General features: G+C 37.2%; 1 protein-coding gene across 3 annotated transcripts in view; it reads right to left on the bottom strand.

The window, feature by feature from the left end:
* NBAS (NBAS subunit of NRZ tethering complex) overlaps positions 1-14,625 on the bottom strand; it is a 393,407-nt gene that overhangs the window by 17,096 nt on the left and 361,686 nt on the right. For all 3 annotated transcript variants that reach the window (XM_003826980.5, XM_034952644.3, XM_055108231.2), the window contains 2 exons: positions 6,202-6,341; positions 2,684-2,822 (listed from right to left, as the gene is read on the bottom strand). In XM_003826980.5, the coding sequence (XP_003827028.3) occupies positions 2,684-2,822; positions 6,202-6,341 (279 nt within the window). The remainder of the gene's footprint in view (positions 1-2,683; positions 2,823-6,201; positions 6,342-14,625) is intronic.

Below are 14,625 nucleotides of genomic sequence, written 5' to 3'. Positions count from 1 at the left end.
CACCAAGTCATTTTCCGATAGGAAACAGAAAGCACAGCTTCTTACACATTCATCAGTAAAAAGAACACGCTATTCTTCTATGTATGTAACATGTAAATGGAATGCTGACGAGAATATTACTGCCATGGACACAGATATGTCTAGGACTTATTCCCAGGCGGCTAAAAGATAATACATATCAAGTGGTCCCTATAGGCCGTTTTGGCCCCAGGGACTGGTTTTGTGGATGAAAATTATTCCATGGACTATGGAATAGTCCACCCCATGGAGGGGATAGTTTTGGGATGATTCAAGCACATTAGATTTATTGTGCACTTTATTTCTATTAGTATTACACTGTAATATCTAATGAAATAATTATACAACTCACCATAATATAGAATCAGTGGGAATCCTGAGCTTGTTTTCCTGCAACTAGATGGTCCCACCGAGGGGCGATGGGCTACAGTGACGCATCATCATAAGGAATAAGGAGTGCACAACCTAGATCCCTCGCATGTGTAGTTCACAATAGAGCTTGTGCTCCTATAAGAATCTTGTGCCACCACTGATACGACAGGAGGTGGAACTGAGACAGTAATGTAAGTGATGGGAGCAGCTGTAAATACAGATGAAGCTGTATTTACAGCCACTCACCTCCTGCAGTGCAGTCTGGTACCTGACAGGCCATGGACTGATAGCAGTCCTCGGCCTGGGGTTTGGGGAAGCCTGATACACATAACTGTTACTGAGCCTTGATTAGCTAGCTGGTGAGATGATGTCAGGGTCAAGGATGCAGTGGCCATGTCAAAGCCAACTTACATTCCTTGCCTTGCAAAAGTTACAGTAAAACCAAACCGATAAGAGTATTTTAAAGAACAAATAAACTTCTTCAGACAATGACAGAGATCCTAACAACCTTATATCTTAAATACTGATCATCTAGATGCTAAATTCTATAGGCCATTCTTGAAGGAAGTATTGAAAAAGGAAAACTGACAGTAACATTTATACAATTGCATGAGAGACATTCAATATTCATGTATCTCCCAAAGGTAGTAGGAATGGCTCCTCTGGAAGGATTCCTTTCTCAAGCTTTCAAGCACAGAGACTTGATTTGAAGATCAGACCCACCATTCACTGCCTGAAGAAGCAGGAGCAAGACCCTTGACCTCAAACCCTCCAATCCATCAGCTGTCAAGTGGAGATAAATGAATCTCCTTACAGAAGGTGGTGAAGTTTAAAGGAGGCAATATAGATGAAAGCCCAAGAGTGTTAGCAAATGTTGGTTATCACCATTACCACCTCCTGTTAGGCAGTAACAGGAGACCTTAAACAATGCTTTCCTAACCTAGATTCGACAGAACTGACAGTAGAACACTGCTGGTCTTTGGTCCTGATCTAATAATGCTTGATCTTAGCTTATATTCAAGCAAAGGTGAATCTCATGTTATTTACATGTTGCTTACTTTGGTGGGGATAATGAAGTGCACTGAGTCCCCATACTATGCAGTGGGCTGAATCCTGCCCTGGGTATCACAGACATGATATAGCCATGGTTCCCCCTCTCCAGGAGCCCACAATATAGCAGAGCAGATCACGGGTTCATAAGTGGCTGATACAAGCAGACCTTGGTCCACAGCCCAAATCACACTTTATACTAGAGTAAGGGGAGGTAATTTTTGGTGCTGGTACTTTATTTTGTAGAATAATTGTGTCATTCTGGTAGTTGGAAGACTTCTTTAAATGGATAAAATATTTCAAAAATCAATAAAAAAAAATCCAAGCCCTCATTCAGAAAACAATTCATTAAATGTGCATTCATGAGAATATTTTCCTTGAGTGATTACAATAAGGATTTAAAGGATCATATTTACAAATTTATTTTCAAGTTTATCTCCTACATAGTAGGAATGCAAAATCAATTTAATGCCATTATCCAAATGCTTAAATTTAAGACATGTAAATTATACTGCTGATGTGGGATCCACAGCAGGGAGCTGAAATTAATATGTGCTTACTTTAGAATGTTCTCCCTCTTTCTCTCCATACATACATATATACCCACACACACACACACATGTGTATGTATGTGTATATATATATATACATGTATGTATGTGTCTGTGTGTGTATATATATGCATATATATATAAAATATATATGTATATAATAAATGTCTCTGTGACAGTCAAAATGGGATCAAATAGAGAACAAAGGTCAAAAAGGAGGTGCCTGAGTTTTGACCATACTTCGCAGAGAAAAAATATTGTGATTATGCAATCTCATTACAATGATGTCAAAAAGCATGTAAAATTCAAAGTGGTTGGTTATCTGCTGAGAAGAGTGCTAAAGTTTACTACTACTTTACCAACTGGCCTAGTTCAGGCAGATAATGCCTGAGCTACCATGGCCACTTGGAACATAAACTTGAGTTTGACAAAAAAGGGCATCCAGAAGAAACTGAAAACTGGGTTATATTCTGGAACTTGTACAGGAAACGCTGGCCCCCACAAAAAGAAAGCAGCCTCAGAGCATCCTTTCAGCACTGCTTTTCTTCATCTGATCCATCAGAAATTATGGCCTTTACCAGTAATTACTTAAGCTAAATGTTCCTCAAATCCAGTCTCTGGGATTGCTTACAATAAAGAGTTCTGATAAGCAAAGGCCACTCCTTAGGAAAGCACTCAAAATATCCACTCACCTCTGCAGGCAGCATCTGCTTGGTGTTATACAAAGAGCGACACATTTTCAAAACTTCATTCCCCAATCCTTCCTTGTTCTCCATCGTACATCTGGTTAGCATCACTGTAGCTAGTCTCACCCATGGATTATTGGTTATGCTGGTGTTTATGGAGAAAAATACAAGGCACTGGAAATGACTAAAGTTATCATAATTGTGATAAATTTTAAAACAAGTGAAATGCTTACGGTAAATTACAATCAGAATCTAGGTGACGTGCTGCTTCAAGTCAACCTTGTAGAAAAGATAACACCTTAAGGAGAAAAAGCAGCTTCCTGTGGTATCAGCAAGCAGCCCAGCAGCACGGAGGTAGTAAGTGCATTGAAACAGCAAAGGCTTTGTGAAGCCAGACAGACTCGGGCCCAAATCCTGACTATTTGGGTCCTCAGAGAAGTTATTTAATACTTTTGCCTAGTTGTATGGTTCTGGGGAAGTCACACCCTTCTGGGCCTCAGTTTTTTTCACTGTGAAAAGGTATTTAATGACTTTTTTTTCCTTGAAGAGTTGCCTTAATGAATGATGTATGTAATTGTGAAGAATCAGTGTTAATGGCAATCACACATTACTATTTACTACATAAATACTGCCTCTTGTTGATATTATTACTATTATTATCATTGTTATTGTTATTGTAATGGGGTCAGGGCAGGACTAAGTTACAATCAGGGTATTGCATAGCAGAGGTCAGCTGGGGAGCATAGGTTGAGGAAGCCACAGACAAGCAGTATGAAGATCATACTTTGGGCTTCACGTTGTTTCCTTGTATTGGAAACATAAAAGCATAAAAAAGTTTGCCGTTTCTTTCCCTTGTCTTGACTGACACTACCCTGTGTTTCATAGAAACATCACAATTTCCATTTCTATTGACAAGTTAATGGTAAATTCATTTCATGGCCCCAGGAGCAGGGTACTGATTTTACTTACATTAAGAAAAAATTACTATTTATGAAGAGTCTGTTGGTTCATTAGCACAGCACTACATTCTAGACATTGAACAACCAGGGATGGTCTTGCCCTTGAAAGAATTTTATTCCTTGGGCCCTGAAAAGAATTTCAAGTGCAACAGTAACAAGGGGAGGAGCCCTTGGCAAAGCCTTTGTGTCTCAGCTCAAACTGACAATCTGTGCGAACAAAGAACACTGCTTACTTCAAGGTACACACAGTTCTGTGAGAGTGTCTGGTGTGCTGAGGAGTCTTCCTACACTCAAGGACTTCTCCTCTTTTCTCCTCTTGCAAAGTCTGAACTCAGCTCTCCTGGGTTTTTCTCTACAGTTTTTCTCATTGTAGGAGAAACGCTGCTTGGCCAGCATGGTGAACCAATGGGCAACGAGGCTTTGGTAACAAATTATCAAGATATGTTTTTCACCAGCCAGCAGTGATACACTGGATGAAAACAATGAATCTTCCTTAAGTACAAACTCAGTATTTTTCCATGCATTTTCCTACAAGGAACTACAGCTAAAAAACCAAAGTTGGTACTAGTAAATTATAGTCATGTGGATCAAACAAATGTCTTAAGTTGTAACCTTTTTGTGTTGATGGGCAACATGCCATCATTGTCACACTATCCTCCCTCTCTCCCACCCCCACTCCTTTTTTGGTGATTTATTTATTCAGTTGGATTGTCTAAAAGGAAAAAATATTCAAAAGTACTTCTGAGCACCTGTTTGTAAAGTATCCCATCATACATTCTCCAGAATATTTGATTTATGCCCTGGTTATCTCTTAGGCAGAGGAGACATGAATGATAGGAGGGGAGGGGGTGAGCAGACTGGGAAATGCTTTGTTCTGATTCTAATGATTTAATAAAGCAGTTTTATAAGACTCAGGTTAGTAATTTACAAATTCCATTTCATATGTGGCTACAAAAGAATACAACTTTAAAAATTAAGATTTTTGGTTTACAAATGCACTAAATGTTTTAAATGCAATAAATGTTTTAAGTAAAGCTGATTTTGGTTCTTGAGAATAAGTGAATGATTTTAAATGGTCAGTGTTCTAAAAGTAAAAGAAACTGTAAACTAAAGGTTAATCTCTTAGAGGTGTCATATTTTGAATTGGGAAATGAGGGTAAGAAGAAATCTACAGTTCAACTCTAATAATTAATTTCCTTACAAAAGTATGGCACTAGTGGCAATCTGATCAGTGGGCTCCACACCTGTCTCACATAGTCTAACCCAGTGTGTTCAGAACAGATTCCCAGGTCCCAGTGTGGAGAGCTGGACTCCACAAGCTGACACAGTACCCAGGACCCTGCTTTGAACAAGCACCCCAGGCTCCGAAGGCACCCACACCAAGATCACTGGTGGCAAACACAAGTGCACTGTGAACTAAAGGTGTTAGGATGTGAGAGCCTGCACTGTGGATTTCAAATAGTGAAGGTAAAAACCTGTTCTTAAAAACAAGTCAGCATGCCATCGCTGCCACAAAGGTAGAGATCTAAGAAACATTTCTTTTCTTTCTGAAAACACTTGGTTAAAAAAATACCACAAAACGAAAGCACCATTCTCCTTGGTTTGCTTTGGAAATTACTAACAGTCTCATGGAATCTTTTCCAGATATTTGTTGGCAGTCCTAACTGCTCACAGGATATAGGACTTTATTTTCAGAAAAGCATCCTTCTTTAACCTCAGACACGTGGAGATGTTCACTGGCCTGTGGGGGCAGTATGTCAGCTGAGCATGGGGAGAGCAAGATCAGTCCTGAGCCAAACAGGCACTTGCGACAAGGGCATTGGTGCTCATATCATTTGCCAATGAGAAGCCACAGCTCATGAGACCCAGTCCATGTGCTCAGAGGAAATCTGACCACTTCTTCCAAAGGAAAGGGGTATGTTCCATGGCTGATACCACCAGGACTGGATAAGTACCCTACGCAGCTACGGGTGGCAGCTGCAACTCAGCGTGACAGAGGAAACAACAGGGGCTGTGAAGGTAGCCAGCAGTTGGTTAGAATTCTGTCTCCTCCACTTATTAGCCGTGTGAAACCTGAAGTTGTTAAACTCCTGAGCCTCAGTTCCTTCATGTATAAAATCAGATAACATCACCTTCCCTTGTAGGTGTGTTGTGTGAGCGACTGATAATATATGTAAATTGCACATAACATTGTGTTCTCAATAAGTAGAAATTATTCATTTATTCCATTTGGATTCTCAAGTTGGCACTGTAAGCCGTGTCAAGACAGTCAAGAAATTTCCTGGTGAAAATACTGAAACTACATTGTTTTTGTTGACATCATAAATCAGATATTATCAAGCATTGTCTGATACTTTTGAATAAAATATTAGAGTTTAGGGGCAAGGAGAAACGGAAAGACATTGCAATATTTCAAAAACAATTTTAAATTCCTCTAAAGGCAAATACTGACTACGCACACACATATAATTATTCTTTCATTGGCTCTTTGGAAGGTGCTACATTTTTAGGGCTAAAGTCCAAACAAAAGAACTCTAATTACGCTAATTTTATGTTAATACTTACACATATTCACTTTTCATAGGTGGCCAAGCTTGCAAAAGTAAAACCAAGTGCTGAAATTCAGCCTCGTGGTGACTAGATTCCAGGAGTTCCATGAATAGACAGTAGCGGTTCTCTTCATTCTCAATGTCAGCTATGTCTACCTGGAAGAAGAAATACACACTTAAAGCTGGTGGCAAAGGCTACTGAATTGGTTTATAGAATAATTCTACTTTATTTTAATTAAACTTTTTTTAAAAAATGTTTTACAAGGTGTTAAGATTCAACATCAGAAAAACAACCACCTCAAAAGCTCTAAGCCTTACTCAATGTCAGATTACGTTAAAATTGTTTAGAACTACAATCAGAGGAAGGTTCTAATTAACTTTAACAAAGTAAATTCAAACAAGCAGACTTCCACAGAACTGGCTTGTTGGCATTTAATACACGCTAAGAGACTGAATTGCTTTATTTGAAATTGTAATATTTCACCATCCTCAACATTAGGTGAATTTTTTAAAGTTTAAGTTATCCCAACATGAAATCCTAATTTGCATTAGAAATGAAATCCTAATTTTCATGTTGTCTAGAAAATGTCTCTAATGTGAAATGATTTTACTAAAGTGTATCTGTCATAGAACTTTTTTGCTATAAATCAAAATAGAATAAAATATCCTTTATTTATACCTCCATTTCGAATGAAAAAGTAGTCTCTGCCAAATACAAAACACCCATTTTTCCTTTCATTGAATAACTAAACGGTTTTTCTTTTACATTGAGGCAGTCCTAAAACAAATCACATCTCCAATGTCTCTGTGGATGAAAGTGTATGCTATTTTAGGTTAAAAAACAGTTTTAAGCATAAAAATAAGCCAAAGTCTGGTTCTCTCATTTTCTAGCCTCAGCATAGATTGTTTATATTTAGGTACACAGACACTCATGATGATGAGTTCATAATGATTTGGGTACAGACATTCAGATGATGATACCTTGAAAGGATAATGAGAATGAATGGTTACCTGTATACATGCTAAATTGTCTGCACTAATGCATATTTCCAAAACATTTACTTTAATGGTCATTCTGGCTCTGATCCCAAGAAGCCATCTGAAAAAGTCACACCATGAATTCTGCATTTTACAAAAGTTGCTATGTACTATGAAATTATCACTAATTGCTATGGGAAGCCTTGTTCACACAGTGACCCAGCAGATCCTTCAAAACCTGCCTTAAAAGCCCATGTCGTTCTTCTATGGAATAATAGCCCACAGCCATTTTGTAGCTTTTTTGAAATAATTTCACAATACAGTCAGTCAGTTTACCCTTATAGCAGTTTTGTGTGGAGGACAGCACAGGTATTAGTAATCTCACTTTACAGATGAGGAAACAGGCCAACCATCCCGGTGGCACGACTAGCAAGTGACAGAGCCAAAATATCACTATAATCAGATCAGGATGTTCTGAAACTAGAGGATTCAATAAGCTACATAAGCTTTTGATAATAGAGTTGGACCTCGAGTTGGGAGTTTGGCAATGTCGCCTTGCCTATTTATAAAGAAACTTAAAAAACCAAAAACAAAAACTCAAGACATCCATCCATCTGTAATTCTCCGACCTCACCACCTTCAACCTGTCTCCAGCCTCAGGGTCCCTTTGAGGTCCCTTGCATAAGTAAAATCATGCACACTCCCATCTCAGGCATTCTGATCTGTTTCCTCTGCCAGATACCCTCTCCACCAGATATCTGAGTGACTCACTCCCTCCTTTCAAGTTTCTCAAATGTCACCTATCAGTCAAGGCCTTGTTCAACTGCCTTACTTACAGGAGCACTGCTCCATACCTGTCCATCTCCTTCACCCTGTTTCATTTTCCTTCTTAGCACTTACAACTATGTGACATGCTATATATTTACTTGTTGCCTTTCTTCTTCCATAAGAAATGTAAGATTGCCTTTCTTGTTCCATAAGAAATGTTAGCTCCTTGAAAGAAGAGGCTATTTTTTTTTGTCCACTGGTCTATCTCAACTCCTTAAAATAATACCTGCTATAGAGTATATGCACAGTAAGTACTTATTGAGTGAATTAACTAGTGAATGGACACACATATGAATGAATGAGTGAATGAATGAATTTGTCACTTATAAAATAATTTAGTATAAATTATATTAAATACAAATGGAGTTGCCATAAATTTGTGGCTGGTTTCATTATTAGAGATTAATGTAAGATTTAAAAAGAAAATGATATTGCCAAAAGAAAAATTACTACTAAATTAAAAATCAGGACAAAAGATGGCAGGTTTGCTAACATTACAACTACACAAATGATACCTTGTGACTGTTAAGTGATTTCACTAAGGTCACTCTGGGCATTATATCTGAAAAACAGGTTCCAAAAATGTTGAAATCTCAGAAGTTTTGCTAGCCTTTTCTTCCTGCAGGATAATCTCTGTCTACATGAGAGTTTATATGCAGGAAAGGTTTGTGCTTAAGAAGTATCTAAAATCCATTGTAAGAAGTGTTTCCAATGTTCCTAGCAGTGTCAATATTCCAAGTACTATAATTAAATGCAGCATAGTTAGTAACAAGTAGTTTCTCCTTTTTATCAAATGTACACTTTACATGGGTTATTTTCTGTATGTGATGCACTGTATGAATAGGAAGAGATTAACAATAAAAGAATCATGTTTTCAATATCATCTAAATTTATTCCTTTTCAGAAACTGTAATATACATTTTGAGGAAATAAACTATATCATAAGGGAAGAAAAGAGAACAGAAACTGTAAGTCAAACCTTTATATTTGTTCTTATAATAGTGTGCAAATAATAGTTCCCATGTTTAAAATGCATTTGATAAATTATTTTTGTATAGCACCTTTCTCACATGTAGTCTTTTTAAGAGTATGTCTTTGTCAGAAAATGTTTTCTTCTAATGTCCACTAATCATTTCAATTTTTAGTAACTTACTTTTCAGAGCCTTGACCCCCATATTTTAACTAAAAATGTGAAAAATACAGTAACTTACATAATTATCCATTTTGTGCATGCTTGCATACTCCATCATACCAAAGCGTTTCAAGTCAAGTTACTCAGCTCTTAAGAAAGCAATTTTAAATTTGCTACCACTGTAGCTGCAAGCTTTACCTTCTGTGAGAGAAGAAAATTGGCCTAAAAATGGACTTCAGCACATATTTTAAAAACATGATAAAGAAATACTTGGTTTGATAATTGTTATATACCTTCAAATACAACAAGTGCTCATCTAAGATTGTGCCCAAATATTAAAATATCTAAAAAACGAATGTTAATATTATTCTTCATTACGTCCTTTAAGATTTTTTGCAATAAATTCTGGTGAATTTTGAATTTTTGAGAAGAAAATGGGCCTAAAATTAGACTTGAGCATATACTTTTAAAACATAATAAAGAATATACTTGGTTGGATAATCATGATATACTTTGATATATAACAAGTGCAAATCCAAGATTTGTGTCCACAAATTCAAAAATTCAAAATGAATTTTTGTGTAAAGAAAAATAAAAGGTAAACTTATGTAAAGGGCTCCCAGTCCGAACAACATGGCTTATCCACTTCTCTCTGCTCCTCTGCAAAGCACAACTATAAACTATAGGAGTCATAAAAGAGACAGTGAAGGGAAAATTCTGAAGAGTGGTAAAAAGAAAGTACACTAGCCTGGAGTTGCAAGCCTGAAGAACACGGTATTCAGATATCTTCTGTCTCTCCAGCCAAAAAAAAAAAAAAAACAAAATAAAAGAAGCCCACCCAGACCTAGTATTTCCCAATCCTGGACCTAGAAACAGACCAGAGCTCAAGCAGACCCATTTGCAGTCAGAATCCCACAAGAAAAGGAGAAAGCGGGTGAAGCTAAAAGATATTATAAGACATATCTAAAAACTTCCAAAATTTGGTAGAAGACACAAACCTACACATTCCAGAAGCTAAATTATTCCCAAACAGGACAAACACAAAGAAATTCATGCCAAGTTACACCATAATTTGAAACTTGAAAAGTAGGTAGAAAAAGAAAAACTTTGAAAGCAGACAGAACAACGTTATAGGAGAACATTAACGTGAATAATAATGGATTTATTATCCAAAACCATGGAGGCCAGAAGGAAGTGTTGCATTTTTTCAAATGTTGAAAGAAAAGAACGGTTAACTACAAATTCTTTATCTGGCAAAGCTATTCCTCAGGAAAAAAAGAAAATGAAAACATTCTCAGACAAAGACAATTAAAAGAACCTGCCACTAATAGCCCTCATCTTAAATACTGGCTAAACAAAGTTCTTCTTTCTTAAAGAAAATGATAAAAGAAGGAACTATGAAGTATCAGAAGGAAGAACAAAAAGAGCAAAAATATGGGTAAATACAATAGACTGTTCTTTTCCACATACATGTTCTAAATCATATTTGATGATCAGAACAAAAGTTGTAAACCATATGATATTCAAGACAATAATATTTAAAAGTGGGGAAGGTAAAGGGACTGACCCAAATATGGAGGTGAGATTTCCATATTACATGCCAAGGCTAAGATATCCACTCCTACCACTCTTGTTCAGCACCATACTGAACGATCTAGCCACTACAATAATGCAAGAAAAAGAAATAACAGAGACATAAATTGGAAAGAAAAAATAAAATTCTATCTGCAGATAAATTGTCTATATAGAAAATTCAAAGAAATCACACACAATAAAACAAACCCTAAAACTAAGAAACGAGTCAGGAATGTCATAGGATACAAGATCAACATACAAAAATCAATCACATTGTTATATAACAAAAAATATGTGAAAACCAAAAATAGACATGTACTATTTATAATAGCTCCAAAGAAAATAAATTATTTACATGTATAGAATCTGCTATGGTTTGAATGTCCCTTCCAAAATTCATGTTGAAATTTAATTGCCACTGTGATAGGATTAAGAGGTGATTGGGTCACGAGAGTGATGCTCTGAATGGATTAAGGCTCAGCTAGGGCCTGCGTTAGTTTTACTGGGAATGGGTTCCTGATAAAAAGGAAGAGTTCCACCCTGCCCTCTCTTGCTGGGTAAACAAAGTCACTCACAAAGGGTTATATACGTACTGTCCGATTCCATTTATGTAATATTTTTGATATGACACTCTGAAATGGGGGAAAGATTAATGGTTGTCAGGGGTTAGGGATGGGGTGGATGTGATTATAAAAGGGATCCTTGTATTGTTGGAACTATTCAGTATCTTTGTTAGAGTGGGTAGCTAGGCAGACATGAGCAGGGTAGGAGAGGAAACAGACTCCACTCCCTTGACACCAAGAATGTTAGGTGACCATCAGGTGACAGTCAAGTGGTTGTTAAAATGTCTCTCTAAAATAATTGGTTGCAGCAGACATCAGGGAAAGGCAGTCTCCCAATAGACAGAAAATTCCTGAAGCTGGTGATCAGCAGCTTCCTGATTGGATCTCAGGAGTTGGGTGAGTGGGCTCAAGCATGTACACTAAGAGGCAAAATGGTGGAGTTTAACTGGTATATGAACATCCTGTAGGAACACTACACTGGTAAGAAAAGAATGGCTCAAGTGAGCATGCGTACAACTCTAGTAAACACACTGCGCACACAGCCCCTTCCAAAGGCTGGCATGCCATGGAGCATGTGGACAGCTCATGCCAAAGAAAACTCAAAGGAGGGGAGACACAAAACCCCAGAAGCATGCCAATGTGTAAATCCCCAAGTCAAAGGTCAAACAGGGCACCTGAATCTCTCAAGTTGCCTGCTCGGCCTTCTTCCAAGTGTACTTTCGTTCCTTTCATTCTTGCTCTAAAACCTGTTAATATACTCTCACTCACGCTCAAAAATTTGCCTCAGGCTCTCTCTGCCTTACATCCTCTGGATGAGTTCTTTACTTCAAGAAGGCAAGAACTGAGTTGCTACAAAGCCATATGGATTTGCCATTGCTAACATCTTGACTATGGTGCTGGTTATATGAACCTATACAGGTATAAAACTGCATAGCACTAAATACACACAAAGACACACAAATGAGTACAAGTAAAACTTGAAAATTCTGAATAAAACAAGCAAATTGTATCCATGTCAATATCCTGGTTGGATATTATTCTGTAGTTTTGCAAAATGTTACCACTAGGGGAAACTAGGCAAAGTGCACCAGAAATCGCTCTGTATTATTTCTTACAACTGGATATGAATCTATAATTATCTCAATAAAAATCTAAATTTTGAAAAGGAGGATGAAAATGAATGCAATCAGAACAAACTTCACAGAGGAAAATGCTTATACAAACAAAATGCAGAAAACAAACTAAATCATGATGTAAAAATAAAGAATAAGGAGGATACAATTTGAGGGGAAAAATCCCTATACATGATGTGACATAATTTGTATAAAGCATGCAGCAGAAAAATGGCTACATATATATTTAATAAAATGTTGACACTTGGATGACAGATCTGTTGGTGATTATCACTTCTACCTGCCTTTTGGTACTTTTCTTGGTTTAACACGCATTGTTTTCATAATTGGAGGTTTCTGTTTGTTCGTTTAAAGAAAGAAACATACACAGAACCACAGGAAATTGGCATGCCTGTTTAACAGATGGGTCTGTATTTGGTGACTTATCCTTCCTTTATTAAACCATAAAATCACTTTATAAATGATCAATTATGGCAAAAAGAAAACAAAGATATAACACCAAACAAAATGAAATAAAAAATAGGGCTTTTCAAATCTACTGACCACTAAGGATCCATTCCCTGACTTCAACATAAAGATAAAATTAAGAAAGCTTGCTGATATCTTAGGGGTGGAGTAGAAAGCAAACTAAGTTTGAATTGTAGTCAACAGTGTTATAAACAGGTCTCAATGCTATATATAAGAGCCGTCTCAATGCTATATATAAGAGCCGTCACAATTTAGTGGCTATTAGGTAGGACTGTACAGAGGCTTCCTCAGTAATGAAGTGAAGCATAAACATATATTTTGCATAGCCAAAGTCATACAATCCTAGTTTTTCATTCCAACCCTCATCTGCTCACTACCCCTTGCCACTTATTACAATACCTACGTAACCTGGTGCAAACAGTCTAGCCTAGGTCCGAGTTTCTTTATCTGTAATTTGTGCTGATGACGTCTACTTCACAGGGTTATATTCATTCAATTCCACAAACACTAACTGAGCATCTACTTTTTTTACTAGAGATACAGTGATTGGAGAGATGACCATTCAATTTGTGAGAATTAAGCAAGACAAAGCCTGAGAAATTAGACAGACGATCCTCAACTAATGATAAGTTTATGTCTTCCAGTCCTACGAGGAGTTCTGTCTCATGCCACACACCACGGAAAGGGAAATTCTAGCCCTCTCTTGTTACTCTCAGCTTCAGTTCTAAACATCTTGCCCCAGTCTACTCCTTGTAATGGTACTTCCTCCCATTACTATGTTCCTAACCTGTAACTTGTCCATTTGCCTATGTTGACCTACTTTGATATTAAGGACTTAATGTGTTCCTCTGCCTACAACCATTTGAATTAACGCCATCTCAAACATCCCTCTCAGTTCAACTCAGCTTCTAGAATCAAAAAGTCAAATGCTCTCCATGTTCCCTTTTAGTTTTGCTGAAACTGCAAACTGTTTTGCATATGACTATGCAAATGCAGATATGATTCAAAGGAGGGTCTTTTTCCATGAGAAGTAGATTATGGACATTGGCAGTCTGGGCAAATCAGTTGACTTCATATATTGTGAGACATATAAAAATGAACACACACAAAGTAGACATTTTTATTCTCTTCATTTAGATGGTCACATAAAACCACAGGAAGAAAGTGTCAGTTGCTCTGCAAGCATAGTTAACTTGGATATTTAAGAAAAGGCCTTAGCTCTACAGTAAATATTTGGCAAATGAATGCTCATTTATATATTTAGTTTCACACAAATGTTTAAGGTATGCATATATCATATTTTATGATCTCCACTTTAATACACAAGTACCTGACTCAGGTGGTAGTTAGAAGGCTTTTATTGTAACACATTCAATCTGATAAAGGTCTTAAGAGACATACAGTTTATAGTGCTATAAGAAGTGAGAAAGTTAACTTGAGATCGGGAAGGGGACAAGGTGGCACACGAGAAAGGATCTGAGGGAAGAGTAGCATTTGGACATGTAGAGGTAAGGGAAAAAAGAGAAGACTGGGTAGAGATGAGGGGAGTCAACAGAGGGATGCTGAGTAGTAGTTTGTGGCTCATGAAGGTGAACTGTGGTTGAAGTGGTAAATAAAGTGTGCTGAGGCCAGAACATGAGGACAACTACACGCTTGGGAACACTGTGTATGTTCCAAAGGTTGAAAATACTGACACCAGTTCCTCTGAGTTTTAGCTATAATTAAATCCTAGTGGTCAGCAGGGAATATGGAGCAAAACAAAT

This window comes from Pan paniscus, chromosome 12, assembly GCF_029289425.2.
Source record: "Pan paniscus chromosome 12, NHGRI_mPanPan1-v2.0_pri, whole genome shotgun sequence".
Classification (NCBI taxonomy): Eukaryota; Metazoa; Chordata; class Mammalia; order Primates; family Hominidae; genus Pan; species Pan paniscus.
Note: the sequence above shows the minus strand (reverse complement) of the source record. Positions and strands in the feature narration are given on the sequence as shown.